At 36.5% G+C, this 26,185-nt stretch overlaps 2 protein-coding genes and 1 pseudogene across 2 annotated transcripts; all 3 read left to right on the top strand.

Annotated features, from left to right (window-relative positions):
* The window catches only part of LOC132282328 (putative disease resistance RPP13-like protein 1), a 53,287-nt pseudogene that overhangs the window by 26,790 nt on the left and 312 nt on the right, over window positions 1-26,185 (top strand).
* Window positions 11,749-14,205, top strand: LOC132282329 (putative disease resistance RPP13-like protein 1). The gene has a single exon (XM_059783964.1). It carries the CDS (start codon window positions 12,002-12,004, stop codon window positions 13,907-13,909), a length of 1,908 nt encoding a protein of 635 aa, XP_059639947.1. The 5' UTR covers window positions 11,749-12,001; the 3' UTR covers window positions 13,910-14,205.
* LOC132281278 (putative disease resistance protein At3g14460) lies at window positions 22,795-24,831 on the top strand. Its single transcript, XM_059782994.1, has one exon. The coding sequence runs from the start codon at window positions 22,795-22,797 to the stop codon at window positions 24,829-24,831; it is 2,037 nt and encodes a 678-aa protein (XP_059638977.1).

Raw genomic sequence — 26,185 nt, 5'->3', positions numbered from 1 at the left:
CTTCGAGTACTATGGAGACGACGACCGTGGTGCTCAAAAGACTAAAATTGTTTGAACCTTCAACGCCCACCTCCTCCATAAACACAAAATCCCACTTTGATAAACTATCCCATGAACTGTTCGTAGAAATTCTCCAAAGACTCCCTCTCAAACTCACCCATCGCTATAAGTGCGTTTCAAAACAATGGAATAGTTTCATCTCCACTCCTTACTTTGCATGATGCTATGTCAAAAAACGATCTTCGTTCGTCACTCCATTTGCCCTCTTCTACCAGTAGAATATTCGAGATTTTGCTGTCCAAATCATACCCAAAAATCCCATCAGTTTTCTCTAAACTTTCTTCCTTCTTCGAGCCCATCACCATCTTCATCAAATCAACATCAACCAAAGGCAATTTGTTACCTAGCATCAAGCAATGGCTTAGTATTATGCTCTGCAACCTTCTTAAATCACTCACAATGCATTGGGTTGAGCTTGCTCCACCACCCACTTGCCTACAATACGTTCCTGTTAAATTTGTTTGCAAGCCATCTTATTCTTTAGATAGTACTACCTGCACAAGTAGCTTTAGAGTGGTTCGAATCCACCAAATCAAACCACCACAACACGCACCACTACTTTTCCGACGACAGCGTTCTGCCAAGGTCAAATTGGAGATATTCTCTACAGACACATGGAAATGGAACGAAACATTCCTATACACCCGAGCGCATAACTTTACTGTGTCCCATTGCCATAAAAGTGCTGTGGTTTGCAATGGAATACTCCATTGGTTGTCCATTTATCATGCCAAGATTTTTGTTTATGATCCATTCAATAACACTGATCAATTCCGTGCCATAGAAAAGCCCAAGGGCAGACACAACAAGGACAGACACACCATTATAGATCACTTAGGAGAGTACCAAGGACACCTCAGGTTTATTGAATGTTATCCTCCTCACTTTTTCAGCATTTGGGAACTTAAGGACTGCAATGGGTTTGAATGGACGTCCCTGGTGCACAAGGTTGATCTATTGACCTATTGGATAGGCAACAGACTATCAATAATATCTCTTCATCCCATTGATGAAAATATAATATATCTACAGATTCACGATCATATTGTACTCTGTAACTTGAGGAGAAGAACTTTGAAAAAATTATGTTCTGTCGGCTGTGAAAAGCCTTGGAATACATGGCTCTTTCCCTTTGTGCTCCCAAGGTGTCCTACTCCAGTTCCTCAACTCCAGCAGAATGCACTCAAGTAATAATGTTTTTTAGTCCCCTCTTTCTATATCTGGTTTGCATTTCATTCGGTTAAATTGTTTATGACATGTTTGATTTAGTTACTTTTTTTTTTTTTTTGTAAACTAGGTGCTATTGTTCATATTCACTATAATTCCCCATATATTTTACTTCAATTTTTATTGGTTTGGTAACTTGCAATTGTTTATGTGATCAGCTAAGTGCCAGTTCTATGCCAGAGAGGAACTCAGAATGTATATTCTGTCAGTTATGCCTATTGGATGGCAATTAGCATTGAACCCAGTTGTAGGATCTTAGAATTTATATGAATACTCAATGAAGTTTAGTTAGTATTGATTCTATTGAACACATTAGCTAATAATGCAATTGATTTAAACTGAGAAGAAGATTAATCTTTCCTTTTTTCTTTTTTTTGTGGTTTTTTTTTCTTTAGAACTGATGGACGAAACATCCAAATGTCAGAACTTAGAACTTATGGTGAGGCCTTTGAGGATCCTGTTTATCCTCAACAGGAGGCTGCTACTGAGGAACCAACCGGAGACCAACTTGTAGATGAGTAAGTGGCCCATGCCGGAGATGTTAGAAGTGATCAATTTCAAATTGTAGGAGGAAGATTAGTAGAGTTATTTGATGAAGAAACATCTCGAGGTCAAGAGGAGGGAACAAGTACACAGGCTCAAGGTGAGGCAAGTCAGGTCACCTCGGTACCCAATTCATCTACTTCGACTGAAAACCAATCAGTGATATGGCGAGGAATACCCATGATACCCATGACTCACGAAATTACAGCCATTCTTCAAGAAATTGCCCTTTTGCATCCTGAGACCTTTCAGTGTTTGGATAAGAAGTTTCTTTCCTTCAAGCAATTTGTTTTTGAGTCTGTGGGTAAAATACTTCTCATTCTACGTCAGTTCCGTCATAGAGATGTTTCTGCGTCTGAAATTCAGTTCATAAAATCTACCCTGGATGACTTGAAGGAGGCAAATATTGAGATCAGATGGCTTGAAGAACAGTTGCATTTGGCCGAGATGAAGATGGCAAAGCAACAACTTGCTGTTAGAATGCAGAGGATTCGGAAGGATATAGATGAGGTTAAGGAGGTTGCTACACGTCTAGAGGGGGAAATTGCGAACACGAAGGAGAATTTTGATGCTATAAAGGACGTTGATGTGAATCAACTTGGTTCTGGGTAGCTTTAGCTGCTGCTTTTTTCTTTTTTTCCCAGTAACTAACTTTTTCTTCTTGTTTGTGATGTCAAGATAATGTCTTTTCTTCCATAAGATAAGAAAGAACAAAATTCTGCATGTTGCAAATATTTTCTTGAAAATAGGCTCTATGATTTCTTGCAATGCTTTACACTTTTCCTATTTGCTACGTATCTTTATTCGGCCTCCGTGGGAGGAACATGTTGCCCCATGCTTGCAAGTTAAAAGTGAGACAATCCTTTCTGCAAGTATAATTTTTATAGAGATTTGGTCGGTGACATTCTTAACTGGCTATTTTGTTTTGATGCCATTGAACATGTCGTCCCATGGTATGCTTGTAAATGAGACAATCCTTGGAAAAAAGCAGGGGAACCCAAAATACTGAATCCTTAGAATCTTCAGAATCTATTTCTTTTCTGGTTTGAGAAATGAGACTTTTCAGAACCCTTTCAAGTATTTCACACAATATGAAGAACTAACGATGTCCATTGTATGGCATTGTGGTGATTGGATTCGCTGCCATTTCACACAATATGAGAAGAACTAACTATGTCAGGTTGGTGCACGAATTATCACCAGTCGTCTGAGTAGAGGTCGGACAAGCCACTTGAAGAGTTCAGCGCACAACCGTATTTATACTCCACGTTCAAGTATAAGAAAGAGACGGATGTCATGTATGGAGAAACTTGTCAGCATAACCGTGTGGTGTACTTGTATAGTAAGAGATGCATGCATATCAGTATCTGAATTTGAGCTTTCTTGATATTCTTTTATTTTTGTCTTGATTTTCTTATGTAGTCAGAGATGTATGAATATATCTTTACATGTTTCTCCATGTTTGATATAAGGTACATATATATTATATACAATATTGGAATGAGAACTTCAATTGAAGCATCAAATATTATATTTACTGTATATGAACATATACATATGTATTGTATCAAACTTTCTTCTTACATGCGTGCCCCCCTCCCGAAGCACATACTATAATAAGAGGTAAAAATTTATTCCAAACAAATCTTCTTGTTTTCTCATATTTACATTCATAAACAAAACTAATTTCTCTCTTAGGTTACCAAGTTGTTCATATAATAATCCAACTTGGGCTACTTTATTCTTCGTGCATGGTTATTCAACAAAACTGCTGCTTAATTTATCCTTTTCAAAAATATGTAAATATGTAAAACAAATATAACACTTATCAGCCCTCATCGGTGAAGCTTTTAATGAATTAATCTTGGTTATAGCCCAGGTTCAATTTTTTTTATTTTATTTTATTTTTTTATTTTTATTTTTAAAATTAGTACTATTATTGTTATCAACTCAGTCCATATGTGATCAATTTTTAGTACTACTTTTCTCTTCCTATCAGCCCAATTTATAGTACTACTTCTCCTCTTTCAATTTGCCCAATCCATATGTGATATGTAATCAATTTTTATTACTCTTCAACCACTTTCTCTCAACACGTGTTGGTATTTTCTCTCATATGATTTGGATTTGGCCTGATTAAGGTTTAGCAAGGGAATTGCAGAGACTTGAGAGGAGTTCAATTTCTCAACTTTTTGAATAAAGATAGATAAAAAATCAGTGAAGCAAATATGCAAAAGAAGAAGAATCTCTATGAGATCAAAAAACTCTATTTACAAGTGATTTTTAACTTTTATTCCTTGAAAAACTTGATTTGATATATAGGACATCATTGCTTTTTTGGTCTGTTTTTAAATACATATAACATATTTTTATCATAAGAATTATTGTGTTCTATATTCAAATTTTCTTATTATCTTTAGTCCCCTACTTTGCAATCCTGACTCCTCCCCTGATAACACTTCTTTGGAGGTCTCTTTTATTAACGTATTTTAGATAAAATTTTTATAATAATCGACAAATATACATGTAAATATGTAATACAAATATATACGTACAATTACATTAAATCATTTACATGTAAATATGACTTCAGGAGTAACATTAAATCATATACATGTGTAATACTACTGATACAAATATATACGTACAATTAAAAACGTGCAGTCTCACACTCACAAAGCCGCACGCGGTTGAGGGCGAACAAAACCTCACCGTAATAGCTGAGAGAAAGAGACAATGGGGTGTGATGACGACAAATTGTCGCATACTATGCCACTTACGGCGGAGATCAGGGTGGTTCTTGGCTCTCCGCCTTTCAGAAGACGCAAATTGTTCAAATCTTCATCACTCTCCCCCTCCAACACAGCAAAATCTCACTTTGATAAGCTACCCCACGAACTGTTCGTAGAAATTCTCCAAAGACTCACTCCCAGACTCACCCATCGTTGTAAGTGCGTTTCAAAACGTTGGAATAGTATCATCTCCACTCCTCACTTTGCACAATGCTATGTTACCATCGTTCTTCTTTGGTCACTCATTTTGCCCTCTTCTGCCAAGTCAATACTTGAGAATGTCCTGTCCAACTCACATCCAAATCACCCATTTTAAATCTCGTGGGTTTTCTCTGAACTTTCTTCCCTCTTCGAACCCAACACCATCTTCATCACATCAACATAAACCAGAGCCAATTCGTTACTTAGCATCAAGCAATGGTTTAGTATTATGCTCTGCGGCCTTGAAGTTTCAGAGGGTTTACTATGTCTGCAACCCGCTCACAATGCATTGGGTTGAGCTTCCTCCACCACCTACTTGCCAAGAATGGGTTATCATTGGATTTGTTTGCAATCCATCTTATTCTTTTGATAGTACCAGCACAACTAGCTTCAGAGTGGTTCGAATCCACCAATTCGAACCACCGCAACGTTCTGCCAATCTCAAATTGGAGATATTTTCTTCAGACACATGGAAATGGACTGAAACATTCATATCGACCCAAGTGCATAACTTTACTGTGTCCCATTGCTGCCATTGCCTTTCTAATGCTGTGGTTTGCAATGGAATACTCCATTGGATGTCCCTTTATCATGGCAAGATTTTTGCCTATGATCCATACAATAACACTGATCGATTTAGTACCATCGAAAAGCCCAAGGACAGGAACACCAAGGTCAACAGACGCACCGTTAGATATCACTTGGGAGAGTGCCAAGGACACCTCAGGTTTATTGAATATTGTCCTCCCTTTCTCAGCATTTGGAAACTAAGGACTACAATGGGCTTGAATGGTCCTTGGTGCACAAGGTTGATCTGAAGATGATGGAATCAGATGATCGCAGGATGCCGTGTCGGATAATCAACACATTATCAATACCATCTCTTCATCCCATTAATGGAAATATTATATATCTACACAATGATAATCATCTTGTACTATGCAACATTAGTAACAGAACTTTGAAAAGAGTATGTTATGTTCGCTATAATTATCATTGTTTTTCATTGTTGTTTCCCTTTGTGCTCCCAAGGTGGCCTACTCCAGTTCCTCAACTCCAGCAGAATGCACTCAGGTAATAATATTTTTAGTCCTCTCTTTGTTTATCTGGTTTGTGTTTCATTTGATTAAATTGTTTATGAAGTGTTTGATTTAGTTACATTGTTTGTAAATTAGGTGCTATTGTTCATATTCACTATTGCCCTTATATTTTAGTTCAATTTCTATTGTATTGGTAACTTGCAGTTAGGATCTCAGATTGTATTTTCTGTCAGTTTGTCTAATGGATGGCAATTAGCATTGAACCCCGTGGCTTTGAATCCTATGATCCTATAATTATATGAATACTCAATGAAGTTTAGTTAGTATTGATTCTATTGAACCCGTTAGCTATAGTGATATTGCAATTGATTTAAACTGAGAAGAAGATTAATCTGTTCATGGTTTAAAAAATATAAAGTAAGAAAACCACGGATCATTTTTTAAGTTTGGCAATTAATTTCTTGCATATTGTATGAAATTCTTAGATGCTATCTTTTATTACTGAAGTTGATTTGAAATTATTGATGTAGTTCTAATTATACAGCATTAAAGCACATGTTCTTGTGCTTTTTCTCCATAATTTGACTACTGTTTTTCCTCTACCAAAAACAATTCCTGAAAACATCTCCACTCACTTGTGAAATACTGATTCCCTAGTTATGAAAATTTGGATTGTCCATGGCTATGAATTTCTTCCTGAATGGTTATGCTCAAAATATTTGTATAATGACCTCTTCTAGAAAATGTGTGAACCTCTTCCTTTGCCCTGTTCACGAGTCTCGTTCGGATTCCCTGTGTGTGTTCCACCTAAATAGTTCTCCCAAGGTGCTAATGCGTAGGCCCTGTAGGGAACTTTCCCTTACCCTTTTGCATTGCTTTATGGTGATTTTTTGTAAACTATACCCTATGCATTGCTTTCCGAGCTCCTCCAGGTAAAACTTAATTTGTTGTCTGTGGCTTAATAAGTTTTATCCATCAACAGAATTTTTTGTCTTCCTTCCATTTCTTTGTAAGGAATTTCAGACCCTCGAATTGTCTCACTTATTCATTTTCTCGTGTTTTATTGGCAGATATATTTCAAGAAGAAGAAAACGGGGGGTATTTCTTTCAACAGCACGTCACCGTTGACTCATGTTGATGAGAAGCTTTGCTATCAAATTCTACATGAATACAAGATTCACAATGCAGAGGTATTCAGTCTCAGCAATTTTATTAATGTAATTTGCTAGAGAACTAATAACTGACATCATAGCTGGAGGAATAATAATTGAACTATTTTGCACAGTCAGATAATGAATTACTTTGTCGAAAAACTTTACTGGGAATATATTCAACTTGGTTAAGTATCAAGGTTTTCCAAGTTATTTGATAGTTACCTGAAAGAAAAGGTGCTCTTTTGCTGATGTTTTCCCCCTCTTTTTGTTATCGTTGGTGTGTGGGTGTTATTTCGTGAAGATGCTACAGTGGATGACCTTATAGATGTTATTGAGGGGAATTGTAAATACATGAAGTGTAAATATGTCTACAACAAGATTGATGTTTTGGTATTGATGATGTGGACAAATTAGCACAACAACCAAATTCTGTTGTCATTAGCTGCAATTTGAAGGCAGGTTTTACACTTCAAATTTCCACTTAGTATGCACCAGAGTCAAATTAGTTAATTGTTGGTTTTAGCGATGGACTTGTGCAAAAACTGAACCTATATGACATGTGCAGACCTATTACATTCAGACAGGGTATGACAGTGCATTTGTTAACTTGTCTATAGTTTTTCTTCCATATGAAGCATGATTCTGCGTATCTGATGTGCATTACAAGCCAGAAAATATATGTAGATAATGTGGTTTTAGGCAGATCAGTATATTCGGATTTATATTATTGTCTAGGTAATTGAACTTCTCTTGTTATGCTCTGCTTAAACAGCTGAATTTAGACAGAGTGCTTGCAAGGATGTGGGAGGAGATGGGGCTTGTTAGAGTTTATACAAAACCACAGGGCCAGCAACCTGATTTCACTGATCCTGTCGTTCTTTCTGCTGTATGTAACATATCCTCATGTCATTTCACGAATTTATTTTGATGGAAATAGTTATCTTTCTCTTCCGATTCTTTAATATGTGTTTTTTTATTTTTGTTATGTGATTTTAGGATGGAGGTGGCTGCACAGTTGAAGACTTCTGTAACCACATACACAGAAGCCTGGTGAAGGATGTGAAATATGTGCTAGTGTGGGGCATAAGTGCAAGACACTACCCGCAACATTGTGGCCTCAGCCATGTGCTTCAGGATGAGGATGTGGTTCAGATTGTTAAGAAGAAGGTGAGCAGACCATTTTATTTTGAGAATTAATTCTATTGTCTTGTATGTAATATGGTAAATCCGTGGATGCACTCTGGTTCATGGTGCTTAAAATCCCGATCAGGAATCGTAAATTTTGAATCTACGATTCCAAATTACCAAAACGATCGATCACATGAAAAATCGCTGGGAAGTAGTATCGCAGTAGGATCAGTTGAATCGGAAGTCGGATCGTAGAATCACACGATCCTACCGATCTTATTAAATCGTGTTTTTTGTTATTCTTCGGATTTATTTTGGCCTACAACTCATTTGGGCAAATAAATTTAATCATTTTAAATATAATGCCCAACTCTTTATCCTAATTGCATTAAAATGTAAAAATAAGAAACAAAAAACAGAGACCCAACGTCAATGGTAGATACTATCCACTTTTGAGTTATCAAAACTTCAAAATTTTCATGTAGTTTTGCTTTATTCTTCTTAACTTTTCTTTTCTTCTTTCTTTTCTTTGTCAGTCTTGAAAAATTAAAAAAAAAAAAGAGACTCTTTTTTTTAAAATTTTTTTTTTATTTCTTTTCTCGTTGTTCTTTCTTCCTGCCTATTCTTTGTCAATTCTGAAATCAAATTAAAGAGAATTTTTATTTTTTATTTTTTATTTTTATTTTTTATGCTTCCCCCCATTGTTCTTTCTATCTCGGTATTGTTCTTTTTCTGAACCAAAAAGTAATCTTTTCAATTAAATTGCTCAGACAATTAGACAACTAAATTGTGCTTTTATCTTTCTATTTCTCTGTTCCCTTTCTCTATTTGTTTAGGCTTTAATATTTTCTGTGACATTTTGCTTGATTGTTCTAATGATGCTTTTGTATAGAGAAAATCATGAAATTGAGTTCAAGTGTTTTCACCTTTTTACTATTATGGTTAGTTGGTTACTTCTGATTTCTTATTGTAGCCTAGTGATCTCATCCACGAGACTTGCTAGTAACTGTCTGACAACATGACAACGAGTAAAGTATCAATTTCTGCAAATGTTCCATTAGTATAGTTTTACTCGTTCATTTATACAGTTATACTATTGAAAATGAATTCAGTTAGATGTATGCTAAACATAGAGGGTTTCGAAAATCATTTGCTCCCTGTTTTTTATTTTTTATTTTTTTATTTTAATAAATGGTTTATCTGGGAATAGAACTTAGAATCTTATTAGTCATTGCCATATTTGCCCCCGGAATTCTTCTTATTATCATTATTATTTTTATAATGCCTTCTTGCAACCGAACTGAGTATACAGGTTGACACCCAAAGTGACATTCTAACTTGGCTTTTCCAGGAGAAGGACGACGGAGGAGGAAGAGGCCGGTTCAAATCACATTCAAATGCCCCTGCTCGAATATCTGATAGAGAAAAGAAGGCTCCCTTGAAGACATAACTACATGGATGGAGCTTGCAATTTTGTGCGGTGTTCTTGTATCAAGGGTGGTGCCAGAGATCAACAAGTTTTAGTACCTAAAGATGATTGTGAAAGTCTATATCTATCACCATATGAACTATAGTCGTCATCCTAGAGATTTCTTAACATTCTTTAATGGAGCCTACTCATAAGAGTAGAAATGTTTTAGCCTCTGGGTTGTATTTTGAGTTGTTAGTCATAGTTGGAGTCGAATGTGAGGTAATAGTGCAGCTTTCTTACTTTGAGAAAATAAATATGTTATAATAGCATTTAAGTTCATCTATGAAGCACAGCTTGAGTACGATATATCAAACCTATTTTAACAAAACTGTCTCCACCAAGAATGACAAAATTCACGTATCCAGTTCAAATCAATGTGATGTATAAAGATGGATGTGTGGAGTACAAAAATTTGACCTTATATTGTATTTGTATAAATGTTATTCAACTTTCAGGTAAAAAATGTTCTCAGTATTTTATCGTTTACCAAACTTGATATTGTATTCGTGTGAATGTTATTATGTCGTGTTTGGGAGTACCAGAATTGGAATAAATTTAGTTCAAATGTTAACTCAAGTTTTTTCAATTTTAAATCCAAGCCTCCGACTAGGTACTCCAAACATAGCTTTAATGTAAATGTTAGGTCAAAATTTGATCTCTACAAGGCAGCAGTAGTGAGCACGCCTAGTTTTCAGTCTTTGGTGCCTTGGAAATGTCTAAAATTACACAAAGTTAAAATTATATATTCGAGCTGAGGGGTTCCTTGCCGTGTTCTCTCTCTGTATTTATTTTTTGCATAGTAAAAATAGAGCTACAAACGTTTTAAGAAGTTGGAATCAATAGATCCCATAGTAATAAATCTTCGTCAAATGCATTGGACATACAACTAATTTGATGTGAATAGAGAGGCTGATGTCTTATGATATTAGTCCGCATTATTTGACTTTCTTACTTCAAATAGTTATTTTATTATTCTACTTAAAATAAACTGTTTATATTTTAAGGTTATTTATTTGTTGGTCCTCTCTTATTTCCAAAAATAATATGCACATTGACACAATATGTACACTGTATCTGCATGGACACAACCAATCAATGAACTCATTCGAACCAGACGGTGAAAGTAATAATTCTATGTTTTTAACCATAAAGAATATAGAAAGCTTCAATTTTATCTTGACAACTCAAAATATGTTAAAAGGACAAAGTTTTAAAGTGGACTCCTCGACGTTGTAGTGGAGGCCCAAATTAATGGTTTTTACATACACCAGAGTTTAATTAGATGTGTGTTTGTTTTGTTTTTTTAACTATTAGACGAAATTAAAATTTTATTTTTTATGCATTAAATTTCACAAATATATATTACTTGTTATTAACGTATAAATGTGTAAATTAACCCAAAAAAAAAAAAAAAAAAAAATATAAATGTGTAATAGTAATTTTTATGCTTATCTATTACTACTTTTATCCTAAAAGAATGTCACTTTTTGGGAACCCTGACTTACATTACGATTCCCAAAAAGTGACATTCTTTCTTAGACGGGTAATATATGATCTTGGTTGGAACTTAGGTGTATCAATATTCCAATTGTTCGTAAATTACAAGTGAAATAGAAAATACAAAAAAATTAAATTAATAAGGGATGGGGAGTGGAGAGGAACAGACAAATTAACAACTAATATTTTGCTATTAACTCTCCAATGTTTGATGCAACCGTGTTACATAATTAGATGATAGTAAATGAATCAAACAAAGTCTCTTTTTTCTCTCCCTTGCAAATTGCAACAATTGACTTAATATTCAATTTTGTTTGTTTGTTTGATTTATTGTTATTATTTTTTTTCATTTTAATTTTAAAGTTATGACTTTGCGAAAGTTTAGTTTTGATATAAAATAATAACATTACAAGATTCATCTCACAAATTACTTCTTAATGGACAATTCATTTAGATTAACATTTCTTTAGGCATAAATGAGTATTTTTGCATAAAATTGAATTTTTGGACCACTTGATAACATAGCACGACTCACACATTTTATTTATTTATTTATTTTAACAAGAAACACACACTTATTTATTACTCCATTGAGGATGGGGAGATAATACAATAGCAGGACATTTAAATTTGACTATTCATATTTGTTGTCCATCACTCATTTTCTATCAACTATACAAGTGGTGTGAATTATTTCCACATTGGCCGACAATCTCGAACGACTCTACCCTTTTCGTCAACCCTCTTTGTCTTGCACTTGTTGGTCTGAATTTGATTACTTGCAGCAAAACCCATTTTGATCTATCATATTGTGTATTGCTCAATCTTTCACAAACTCACCCCCATCTCTTTCTTATTCCTTTGCTTATTGCTCTACGAACCAGATCGATGGAGGTTGCCATGGAGGTTGCTGCGGGGGTGTTTCTGGGGCCTATCTTTGAGAAGCTGCGAGACATTTTGGTGTCTCTGGTGGTGCCAAACTATTCCCGTCCAGAGGAAATCGATCTCAATCTTGAGTTGAAGAAGTTGCAGAAAATGTTGCCTGAGATTCGTGCTGTTCTCGCCGCCGCAGAGGAGAAGCAGATGACAGATGAAAGGGTCAAATCGTGGATGGACGATCTCACGGACTTGGTTTACGATTTGGATGATTTGCTCGACGATTTCGCTACTGAATCTTTGCGAATCGAGGCAGAATCTGAAGCTAGCAGTAGCACCACTCCTCCTAGTAAGATGCAAAAACTCATCTCTACTTGTTTCACACGTTTCACTACTCCTAGTGCTGCTGTTAAGCTTGATTACAATATGATGTCCAAAGTAAAAGAAATCAACGACAGATTAAAAGATATTGAAGCTCGCAAGAATACCCTGAATTTGAATGTAGATGTTGGAGGGAATAGATCCAACACAGTGCCAGGAAGACGGGAAACCACTTCTTTGGTAGTCAAATCTGATGTCTATGGTAGAGAAGAAGATAAAAATGCTATTCTTGACGAGTTGTTGAAGGCTGAAACTAGTGATGATAACAAAGTGTCTGTCATTCCTATTGTGGGTATGGGAGGGATCGGTAAGACAACTCTGGCTCGGCTGGTATATGATGATGATCGACTAAAGGGTCATTTTGATCTCAAGGCATGGGTCTGTGTTTCTGATGATTACGATGCTGTTAGAGTGACGAAGACAATCCTTGAGGTGGTGACTTCAAAGTCTCATGAGTTACAGGCTTTAGATATGCTTCAGGTGAAACTGAAGGAGAGCTTGTCAGGCAAAAGATTTCTTCTTGTTTTGGATGATATTTGGAACGAGAAGTATGCAGACTGGGAGCTCCTACGACGTCCTTTTATGTTTGGGGCACCTGGGAGCAAAATTATCGTCACAACTCGGCTTGAAAACGTTGCATCAACCATGAGTCTGTCTCCAAGTTATCCTCTAAAATTGCTGTCCAAAGATGAATGTCTATCCTTATTTACTCATCATGCACTCGAGAAACAAAACTTTGATGCACATCCAAATCTGAAAGGAATTGGCGAGGAAATAGTGAGTAAATGTAAAGGGTTGCCTTTGACAGTCCTAACACTTGCTGGCCTCTTGCGCACTAAGAAACTCCAGAGTGAGTGGGAGAATATATTGAATAGCAGAATATGGGATTTACCTGAACAAAGAAGTGGTATTCTTCCTGCTCTTAAGTTGAGCTATCACCATCTCCCATCCCATTTGAAGCAATGCTTTGCTTACTGTGCGATATTTCCAAAGGACTACGAGTTTGACAAAGACGAGCTAGTTTTGTTGTGGATGGGGGCAGGTCTTTTGCCGCGGTCAACAGAAAAGAATCAGATGGAAGATTTTGGCAAACAATATTTTGATGATTTGTTATCAAGGTCGCTTTTTCAACAATCAAGTGGTAGTAAGTCACTGTTTGTGATGCATGACCTTCTTAATGATCTAGCTCTACATGTTGCCAGAAATATATTCTTTAGGCTGGATAAGTTTGAGGGTGATGAGCAATTTAAAATTCCTAACCGAGCTCGGCATTTGTCATATATTCGTCAAAAATTTGAACAACTCCAAAAGTTCAGGCCTCTATGTGAAGTTCAGCATTTGCGAACTCTGTTAGCATTACCAATTCAGGCACATGCTTGGGATAATTATTACTTGGCAAACAAGGTTGTGTTTGATTTATTACCAAAGTTACGATGTTTAAGGGTGCTTTCTTTGTCTGGTTATTACATAACTGAGCTACCGGACTCAATTGGTGATTTGAAACTGTTGGGAAACGTGCAAATTTTTAAAACTTTTTGAGGGATTTGCAATCATAGATCTTGATTCATTACATGGAGACAAGTTTTATGCAAAGATAAATAAAAGATGATGCATAATTCAATAAACAGATTGAATACTCACATCAAAGGTCTGAGTAAACCTTTTGAACTTTCCTCTAAAGTGAATGTTCTCACTTATTGTAGATCCCTTTAGCAAGATCCTTTCTCCTTCTTTTTGATTATTATCTTCCCTTTAGGAATCACCAATATGCCTTGATGAATGACCTTGGAATCTAGGCTGGTGGTAGCCTCCTTTAGAAGAGAAACAAAACCCTAAAATCTAGAGAGAGAGAAAGTGTATTCCTTTTTCTTGTTCTCCAAGTCACACCTAAAATATACATGAACTCATGTATATATAGGCAAAATAAAATAAGAATAAGGAAACAATAAATCATTCTCCATCTCTAATTCAACTTTCTCAATCCTAACATGACTCCAATATCAACTTGGGCTATTGGTGAGAATCCTTTTGGGCTTACTATTTTCTTGGCTCTTATAAATTAATAATTGGTCCGGTCCATTAAACCATGGACCCAATTCAATTAATTCATAAATTAATTTCTACTCCACTAAAAGAAATTAATTGCACTCCAATTAAATAGTAAATAACCTCTAAGTCAATGTTGCACTTTGACCCCTCTATGCTTAATTATTTATCGGATAATTAAAGCCATCAATCCGACAACATAATTAATATAATTATTTTGTTACCTTTGATTATTTCCGGCTCGATCACAATAAAATATTTATTTGACAAAAAATAATAATAATTTATTAAATAAATATATATATAAAACATTTGTCTAAAACATACGAAGGCCTTCGAATTTAATTTGTGATCAACCATAATCAAAACAAAATAAATACAAATAGCACTGATGCAAATATTGAGAATATAGACCTCTAATTATTAATTACATAACTACCCAAAGTGTCGATCTAAGGATCCCGAGGTATCCGCCGAGCAAATCAAAGTAATTATTAATTAATAAAAGAGTCTATACTTCTCTCATGCTTGAGAGTCAAAAGCCATGACTGTGATAGAGAGCAATTGCATACGACAGCTCTCGCAATATATCTCAATCTATCGTGGACTCGGTTTAAGTCTTAACTAATTAAATGTCCATCCATAATTACCGACTTTAAACCATTTATGATTACTAATTTATATCATAGTATTAATTGCCATTACATACATATATAAATATATTTTGTAATCAAGCGGACACCATCAATTCCATAAAGAATCGAAAAATAATACATTCCATTCACCAATTGTATAATGCTTTAATAATAATATCCAGACAAGAAACCATGACTTCTACAATCCAAAATTAGAATTTGCTATGCTAGGGCACACATATCCTAACAGCTCCCACTTGCACTTATAGCCAATTCAAATCACATCTAACTCCCATGTTCTCCATATGACGATCAAACATCTTGATCGGTAAAGCCTTTGTGAATGGATCAGCAAGGTTATGTTCCGATGCAATCTTGGCCACAAGTATATCTCCTCGCTTTACTATATCACGGACCACATGATGTTTCCTCTGAATGTGTCTTGTTCCTTTATGAAATTTTGGGTCCTTGGTTTGGGCTATAGCTGCACTATTATCACAATGAAGCGTCATAGGCCGATCTATATGCTCCACAACCTCCAGTTCAATTAGAAAGTTTCTCAACCAAACAGCTTCTTTTGCTGCCTCAGAGGCTGCAATGTATTCTGCTTCCATGGTTGAGTCAGCAGTACAACCCTGCTTGACACTCTTCCAACTAACTGCCCCTCCATTGAACTTAAACACATATCCAGATGTAGATCTCCTGGCATCTGGATCTGATTGAAAATCAGAATCCGTATATCCGACTGGAACCAGATCATCACCTCCATAAATGAGCATTAGATTCTTAGTTCTTCTAAGGTATTTTAAGATATTCTTCACAGCTGACCAATGATCAAGTCCAGGATTGGACTGATATCTACTGACAATCCCTACTGAGTAGCAGATGTCCGGTCTGGTACAGACCATGGCATACATGAGACTACCAACTGCCGAAGCGTATGGTATCCGCCTCATTTGTTCAATTTCCTTATCAGTCTTGGGAGACTGGTCATTAGAAAGAGCCAACCCATGTCTAAATGGCAAAAACCCTTTCTTAGAGTTTTCCATTCCAAACCTGATCAGAACTTTGTCAATGTAAGACTCTTGAGACAAGCCTATTTTCTTTTTAACCCGATCTCGCATAAGCTTGATCCCAAGAATATAGCTTGCTTCTCCAAGATCTTTCATCTCAAATTTATTGAACAACCACCTTTTAACTGATGACAATGCTTCTACATCATTACCAATGAGCAAAATGTCATCAACATATAAAACGAGAATCATGATGACATTACCCTGTTTTTTCTTGTAAACGCAAGGTTCAAACACGTTTTGTTCAAAGCCAAATAATTTGACTGCCTGATCAAAACAAATGTTCCATGTGCGTGAAGCTTGCTTAAGTCCATAAATAGACCTATTCAACTTACATACACAGTCCTCACGACCTTTAACCACGAAACCATCTGGTTGCCTCATGTAGATGTCTTGTTCAAGATGGCCATTTAAAAATGCCGTCTTAACATCCATCTGCCATATTTCATAGTCATAATAAGCACTAATGGCCAAAAGAATGCGAATAGATTTAAGCATTGCAACTGGTGAGAATGTATCCTCATAATCAATACCTTCACGTTGAGTGAAGCCTTTGGCAACCAGTCTAGCTTTGAATGTCTCAACATTCCCATCCATTCCTCTCTTTCGTTTGTAGATCCACTTACAACCAATGGGCTGAACCCCACTAGGAAGTTCTACAACATCCCAGACTTTGTTAGAATACATTGATTCCAACTCTGATTTCATGGCATCTTTCCAACGATTCGCATCTATATCGGTCAACGTCTTCCGCATAGCTTACTGGGTCCGACTCATGCTTATCGGGGACGGCCTCATAGACCTCACCCAAAAGTGTGAGTTTTTCGGGTTGGATGATAGTCCTCCCACTACGCCGAAGGACCGGTGCAGGAATCGATGTACTAGATGATGGTAATTCAACAGGGACTTCTTGTGTCTCATCATTCTCAGTATTTATATTAGGTGTGTCCACTGGGGGTATCTCTGACGTGCCAACCATCTCCTCTAACACTATCTGGCTACTAGGTTTGTGATTCATAATATAATCCTCCTCCAGGTAAACAGCATGAGGCTGACAATAACCTTATTGTCCCTGGGATCATAAAATAATCCACCTCTAGTGCCCTTAGGATAGCCAACAAATAAGCATGCATCTGATCTTGCTTCCAACTTGTCTGCCTGTTTCTTTCGCACGTGTGCTGGACACCCCCATATATGCATGTGATTTAAACTAGGTTTACGTCCAAACCACAGCTCATATGGCGTTCCTGAAACAGCCTTGGATGGAACACAGTTCAAAATATACATCGCTGATTCTAAGGCTAATCCCCAAAATGATAGAGGTAATGTAGCAAAACTCATCATAGATCTAACCATGTTAAGTAAAGTTCTGTTTCTCCTTTCTGCCACTCCATTCTGTTGAGGGCAGTCAGGTGCGGATAACTGGCGCACAATACCCTCATTGACCATATGATCCTTGAACTCCCCCAAGAGGTATTCACCTCCTCGATCAGATCGAAGTGTTTTGATAAGTTTACCTAATTTACGCTCCACTTCCGCCTGAAACTCACGGAATTTTCCATAAGCTTCTGACTTGTGTCGCATTAGGTAAATATATCCAAAACGTGAATAATCATCAATGAAAGTGATGAAGTACTCAAACCCTCCTCTCGCTTGGGTGTTCATGGGACCACACACGTCTGTGTGCACCAACTCTAATTGTTCTTTGGCTCTATCTCCTTTGGCTGAGTAAGCCCTTCGAGTCATCTTTCCTTCAATACAGGATTCACAAGTTGGCATAGGCTCCTCTGCCTCACCAGGTAATAAACCTTCTTTAACCAACCTTTGAATCCTATTTTGATTGATGTGACCCAATCGTAGATGCCAATGATACAATGAGTTTGGAGAAACTGCTTTTCTTTTAACATTCAATCTAGATGAAGTTGCATTTAATTCATAATTTTGCATTTGATATGAGCTAGGAGTTAAAACATATAGATTATCTTTCAATGCACCAGAAGTTATAACACAACCATTTAATTTAATTAAAACATTTTTTCCAAAAGTAAAAATATAATTTTTGCAAACCAACGAAGAAACTGAAATTAAATTGTGCCTAACATTTGGCGCATAAAGACAATCTTCTAAAATAAGACTCCTCCCACTATCAAACTGCATATGAACCACTCCCACTGCTTTAGCTTCCACCTTGGCATTAGATCCCATATGCAAGTATATCTCTCCTTCATTGAGGCTTCTGGACTCCTGGAATCCCTGCAATGAATTGCAAACATGATTAGTGGCTCTAGAATCTATGCACCAGGAATCTATAGATTCAACCACATTACATGCCTCAACAATGAATATACCTTTTCCTTTGCCTTGTGTGCGAAGTATTGGGCAGTTAGGTTTCCAGTGACCCGGTTGACCGCAATGGAAGCAGTTTCCTTCGCCTTCAACCCGCACTTTCTTCTTTCCCTTATCCTTTTGGATTACTTTGTTTGGCACAACCACAGTTTTGGCACCATCCTTCTTCTTTTTCTTGCCCCTCCTCTTGGGCCTAGAAGTAGATGGTCCAGCAGACTGAGTGTAGTTGATAGATGCACCCTTGCTTTTGTTTATCCCTTCAAAGGTTACCAACTCATTCAATAGTTCAGCGAGTGTGTACTCAAGCTTATTCATGTAATAATTAACCCTAAAAGAGTTAAATGAGTCTGGCAATGAAGCGATAATCATGTCAACCTGAAGTTCACCATCCAAGTTGCATCCAAGGATCTCCAGTTCATTTAAAAAACCAATCATTTTTAAAGCATGTTCCCGAACTGAAGTACCTTGGACCATCTTAATGGTCATCAAATTTGTCATAGCATTTTGGCGTGCGCTCTTACCAATTTGCCCAAACATTTCCTTAAGGTTAAGCATAATGTCTGCAGAAGTGAGATATTGAAGATGTTGACTTTGGAGTACATTCGAGAGTGAAGCAAGAATGTAGCACCTAGTCATCTCATCTGCTTTATTCCATTTCTTAAATACTTCATGCTCCTCAGGAGGATCCTCAGGCAAAGGTGGAGAAGGTCTAGGAGTAGTAAGCACATAATTCAACCCCTCATATGTGAGTACAATATCTAGTTGCCTTTTCCAATCGATATAATTAGGTCCAGTTAATCGATTTTCTTTTAGTATGTTCGCAAGTGGACTGAATTGACTAGTCATGATAAATCTGAAAATAAAAGCATTCATACAATAAATAAAGTGAATAATAATAATCATGCAAGTATAAAACAATTAATTAATTGTGGGTCCCTCAACCACATTGCATGAAAAATCGGACAATCAATATGCCAATAACTTATCCGGTTGGCGGAATTCATTATTGCTTATTGACGAGAATAACTCATTATTTCCATATCTCTTTAGATAATGCCTTATCTAAATATGAAATAATTCCCGATTAGATTTAGCCTTTCTAAAATCACCTAGTATAGACCACTCCGTTGGGGAGCTAATAATATTGATTTTAGATTGAGTGTATAACATAATTAATGCTCCAACGGAAACACAAATATTAAATATATTGCCATTAATAGCTTAGACTCTTTAAATCATGCGTAGGGCCTTATTTTTAAAGATCTAACTATAATGGTTATTTAATAAATATATTTTCGTGAGACAACCATTCTTGTAATTTAGACTCTTTAAATCATGCGTGGAGCCTTATTTTTAAAGATCTAATCATAATGGTTATAATTACGAAGGCCATGGGGTAATGTATAAAAATCCCCGCTCCCACTCAATTTTTAATAATATAAAACTAGGGTTTTTAATTCATAATTTAATGCATGCAAAACGCCTTGATTTTAATCCAATTAAATTTAGAAAATATATATGGATTTTAAATGATTCACTAATCTTTAATTTGAGGCAAAAAATAATTTTTAAAAATAATTTTTCTGTTTCCCAATAAATGCCCTCAAATTAATTAGCAATCTAATCCAATTTATCTTCATAATTTAATTAATATAAATCAAGCCATTTAATTAAAAATCATGGATCCAATGCATGAACAATTATAACAATTATTAAATTATTCCATGCATCAAACAATAGACAGAAGCAATATAAATGGCCAATGGATTCAGCTTTTAACATTTAAAAATTATTCTTGTTGTACGGGCATCCTTCAACTGTCTGTAAACACCCATAGGAAGCTTGTACGCGTCAGGAGAAGCAAAACGCCGCTTGGAACGAGCCCGGAGGACCCCACACGCGCTGGCACGCGCCTAGGGCAAGCTGCACGCGCTCCCACGCGCCCCCACGCGCTGGCACGCGTGGAATGCACCCTCACGCGCTCCCACGCGCCTGGGGCGCGTGGGACGCGCCTCCACGCGCCTTCCCGCGCGTGGAGTGTACCAATTCCTTGGCTGGCGCGTGAGATCCACGCGCCAGCTTGTCATTGACCAGCCCACTCCTGGCGCGTGTGGAACACGCGCCAGGCTCACCAAGCCACTGCCACACGTGATCTGGGCCACCTCCGACGCCTCTTCTTGCCGCCGGCGAAGCTCCGGCCACCGGAAAAACGCCGAAAAAATTCCAAAAAATCCGAAAAAATCCCAGAAAATTAAATTAAGCCTCAAAAAATTCCCGAAAAATTCGGAAAAAATTCCAGAAAATTACTGAAGCATAATTTAACCCTTTCGGACCCTCTTGAAGCTTCATAGCATCCTTTGATGAATATTACATGGCTTTAATTAATACTTACAATTTGAAATACAATGGAAAAAATTAAATTACATCATTGAATTTTCAAACGGCTAAAACAAAGCCTTAATTACATTCATCCAAAAATAAAATTACATTCCATATACCTATAAGCTTCATCCATGGCCCAAACACACATCATCATCCATTCACAATTATACATACATCAACATGTATTAATATATATCAACATAATAAATCATACATCAACATATATCAATAATTTTATATATGTATATATAATTTGGATCCATGAATATGATTTTTATAAACACATGCTCTCTAGTAATGAATCAAACCATGTGCTCTGATACCACTGTTGGGAAACGTGCAAATTTTTAAAACTTTTTGAGGGATTTGCAATCATAGATCTTGATTCATTACATGGAGACAAGTTTTATGCAAAGATAAATAAAAGATGATGCATAATTCAATAAACAGATTGAATACTCACATCAAAGGTCTGAGTAAACCTTTTGAACTTTCCTCTAAAGTGAATGTTCTCACTTATTGTAGATCCCTTTAGCAAGATCCTTTCTCCTTCTTTTTGATTATTATCTTCCCTTTAGGAATCACCAATATGCCTTGATGAATGACCTTGGAATCTAGGCTGGTGGTAGCCTCCTTTAGAAGAGAAACAAAACCCTAAAATCTAGAGAGAGAGAAAGTGTATTCCTTTTTCTTGTTCTCCAAGTCACACCTAAAATATACATGAACTCATGTATATATAGGCAAAATAAAATAAGAATAAGGAAACAATAAATCATTCTCCATCTCTAATTCAACTTTCTCAATCCTAACATGACTCCAATATCAACTTGGGCTATTGGTGAGAATCCTTTTGGGCTTACTATTTTCTTGGCTCTTATAAATTAATAATTGGTCCGGTCCATTAAACCATGGACCCAATTCAATTAATTCATAAATTAATTTCTACTCCACTAAAAGAAATTAATTGCACTCCAATTAAATAGTAAATAACCTCTAAGTCAATGTTGCACTTTGACCCCTCTATGCTTAATTATTTATCGGATAATTAAAGCCATCAATCCGACAACATAATTAATATAATTATTTTGTTACCTTTGATTATTTCCGGCTCGATCACAATAAAATATTTATTTGACAAAAAATAATAATAATTTATTAAATAAATATATATATAAAACATTTGTCTAAAACATACGAAGGCCTTCGAATTTAATTTGTGATCAACCATAATCAAAACAAAATAAATACAAATAGCACTGATGCAAATATTGAGAATATAGACCTCTAATTATTAATTACATAACTACCCAAAATGTCGATCTAAGGATCCCGAGGTATCCGCCGAGCAAATCAAAGTAATTATTAATTAATAAAAGAGTCTATACTTCTCTCATGCTTGAGAGTCAAAAGCCATGACTGTGATAGAGAGCAATTGCATACGACAGCTCTCGCAATATATCTCAATCTATCGTGGACTCGGTTTAAGTCTTAACTAATTAAATGTCCATCCATAATTACCGACTTTAAACCATTTATGATTACTAATTTATATCATAGTATTAATTGCCATTACATACATATATAAATATATTTTGTAATCAAGCGGACACCATCAATTCCATAAAGAATCGAAAAATAATACATTCCATTCACCAATTGTATAATGCTTTAATAATAATATCCAGACAAGAAACCATGACTTCTACAATCCAAAATTAGAATTTGCTATGCTAGGGCACACATATCCTAACAGAAACATCTGAGGTATCTTAATTTATCTCACACTTCAATCAAACAGTTGCCTGAATCGGTGAGTAATCTCTACAATTTAGAAACACTGTTGCTGCGTGGTTGCAAAGAACTTTCAATGTTGCCCACAAACATTGGAAATTTAATTAATCTGCGCCATCTTGATATCGCAGATACTGTGCAATTGCGAGAGATGTCCCCAGAGATTGGTAGACTGACGAATTTGCAAACACTGTCAAAGTTCATTGTGGGCAAACAGAATATGCCAGGACTAAAAGAGTTGATGAATGTGAGGCTTTTACGGGGAAGTATTTCTATTCAAGAGTTGCAAAATGTAACAGATGCTCGAGATGAAAATGAGGCGAATTCATGGGCTGGGCAAGACATTGAAGAATTAGAGTTGGCATGGAGTAGCGAGTTCAACGATCTTCGAAAAGAAAAGCTTGAATTGGATGTGCTTGCGAAGCTAAAACCACACAAACACTTGAAAAGGCTCACTATTGAGTTCTACGGGGGCACAAAATTTCCAAGTTGGATAGGTGATCCATCATTCTCTGAAATAGTGAAGCTGACTCTTGGAGGCTGCAGAAAATGCAGATCCTTACCGGCACTGGGGCAACTACCCAAGCTCAAAAAGCTACACATCCGAGGCATGCATGGAGTACAAAAATTGGGAGTTGAGTTTTACAAGGATGATTTTTGTCTGGGACATCCCTTTCCGTCATTGGAAAGTTTGATATTTGAAGACATGCCGGCGTGGGACGAATGGTCATGTTCTATTGGTGTTGAAGAAGCTACAAGTCAATTCCCTTGCCTCCGCGTGTTCAGAATAATTGATTGTCCTAAATTGATTAGGGTTCCACTTTTGAGGCTTCCCTCTCTTGAAACATTATATTTGGAAGAGTGTCATGAGGCGGTGCTAAAAAGTATTGTTGATGTGCAGTCGTTGGTAGGGCTTCAAAGTCTTGTCATCATAGGATGCAACCAACTTGTGTTCTTTGCAAAGACAGGTTTCTCGCCCACGCTCAAATCTCTTACAATACGGAAATGCGAGGCATTGACCTCTCTGCCAGATGGCATGTGCGGACTTGAAAGCTTGGAAATTGAAGAATGTTCATCATTGACGTCTCTGCCCGATGGCATGTGCGGACTTGAACACTTGGAAATTAATAGATGTTCATCATTGACGTCCTGGCCCACCGTTGGGTTACCCACAGCCCTTAAGGTTCTTACAATTAGAGATTGCATGAATTTGGAGTATTTTCGGAAGGTTTCAGAGCCGACGATGATGCTACAGCAGAAGGAGAAGGAAGATGACTTTAACAACATCAATGTTATTAATATGTCATCACTTATATGCTTAATCATCTCGAAGTGGCCAAAGGTTGGAATGTTACTACTACCTGGGGTTGAGGGGTGCGTAAATAATAATAATTTCGCTAGTCTCCGTCAATTGAGCATACACGATTGCGATGTCTTGGAGTCGTTGTCCTTCCCAGAAAGAGGCTTACCCAACCTCAGATTACTTCGTATCCGGAGTTGCGTGAATCTCCAATCCTTGGCTATGACCAACCAGATTCTTCAAAGCCTCGAATCCCTTCAAATCTGCATTTGTGAAAGTCTGGAGTCCATGTACTTCCCGGAAAGAGGAGGCTCTACCCCCAACAACCTCAGATGGCTTACAATCATATATTGTTCAAATCTGAGGCGGTTGCCATTTTTTGATCAGAATAGTCAAACCCTAAGTGAGCTCACAATATATGATTGTCCATGTATTATGACGTCCTTTCATCAAGGGAATTGGAATTTGCCCCCCAACCTAATCAAACTTACTATTGGTGATAATGGGAAATTAGAGAAGCCCTTGTCGGAGTGGGATCTGCAAAGACTCACCTCTCTTCGACAATTCGAAATTGGTGGTGGATATCCAGAGCTGGTCTCCTTTCCTCCTCCTGATCTGCTTCCTTCAACTCTAACCTCATTATGGATCGAGAAGCTGCCGAATCTGGAATCCATACCATTGAAGGCCCTCCAAAATCTCACCACTCTTCAACATCTAGCCATCTCTCACTGCCCTAAGCTTCGATCCTTGCCAAAGGAAGGCCTGCCTTCCACACTTCTAAGTCTTGAGTTGGTTCGTTGTCCACATCTTAGAGAACGATGCCAAGGTGACTACTGGCCCAACATCCCCTACGTCAATTTAGATGCCCTGGACACCCGACATTTTTAGGGCAAATCCCCTACATATGTTTTTCTTTTAGTGAGGTAAGCAGATCAAGTCCTAATTTGTTTTTTTCATTTTCTAAAGTCTGATGCCTCTTATATTTCATACATCCAATATGCTCATCACCACATGCATCAAATTTCCTCCTCATTTCTTGTGCATCAATTAAATTTAATTTTATTTTTACAAAATGCTTAATTTTATTGATTCTGTAGCCAAAAGGAATTAGAGAAAATAAATCATGTATTTCACCCGGACAGTTCAATGTGTTTTTTATTTTTTTTTGTTCCCTAAATGTGGACAACAGTTCAATGTTGCTACATAGATTAAAAATCTGTAGTGGTCTAATGATCACTTGATTAACCAAACAATTAAACATCTCCTTGATTGGTCAGTGTTGAATCATATAATGTTTAGGGAACAGGGAAGTTTTTTTGTTGTTCTGTAAGGTCACGTAATGAAATACTTTTTTTCTATAAATAATCTTAATTTATATCTTCCCACATGTTGATTTTATACTTTTTTTTTTTCTTTAAATAATCTTAGTACTAGCACTTTACTTTAAGAAATATATACTGCTGTCTAAAATATAAAAAATCATACTATTATCTTCACCCCCACCCCGAAATCAACATTCCTGTGTCCGCCTCTGCATTGAGTGTGTTTGTAGTCAAATGAACTTTTGGACGAGAAAAAGTATGAATCACAAGAAATGAATTGCGCTTCTTGTTAATCAACTATATATTTTTGCAGCTTGGAGTCTGTTGTAGTTGGAAATTCTTATGGGAGCATTGGCTATGTCACAGTTCACTATTCATATGTTCCTTTGCATTTGCGGCTCTGCCTTATTGTCTGATAAATGAAATTGCTGTAATACATACACATACAGGAGCTGATAAAATTTGTGACAATCAGGTATTGAAGTCTTTTTAACGAATGGGCAACCCGGGTAACAGTTCCTATAGATTCAACAATTCCAATCAGTTGAAGACGTATAGCGGTTCGTCTAAAGGTATTTTCTTCAGCATCACTGCAGACTGATTTTTTCTGTCCTTGCTGTTCCTGTGGCTGTTGTTTTCATCCTGTTCTCTTTCCATAATTACTGACCTCTAAAATTACATTACCTATATGTGTGTGTTTTCAATAGAGTTTGAGACTTGAAATTTATTTCTTGCATTTGTTTCCTCAAAATTGTTCTAGATACTGCTCTTGGCTACTAACCTTTTGCGATTTTTCTGGGCGGACTGATTTATCTTTGTGTTTTATTAGATAAGAATTCTATAGAATAGCTCTTGTATCTTTTTAATTGCTGTAGACATTAAAATTTTGCAGTGCTCTAATGGAAGTTTTGAATTGTTCT

This window comes from Cornus florida, unplaced genomic scaffold, assembly GCF_030987335.1.
Source record: "Cornus florida cultivar Cherokee Brave unplaced genomic scaffold, ASM3098733v1 CherokeeBrave_3.0.0_Hap2_Chr11, whole genome shotgun sequence".
Taxonomy (NCBI): domain Eukaryota; kingdom Viridiplantae; phylum Streptophyta; class Magnoliopsida; order Cornales; family Cornaceae; genus Cornus; species Cornus florida.
This window is presented reverse-complemented; position numbering and strand designations above follow the sequence as displayed.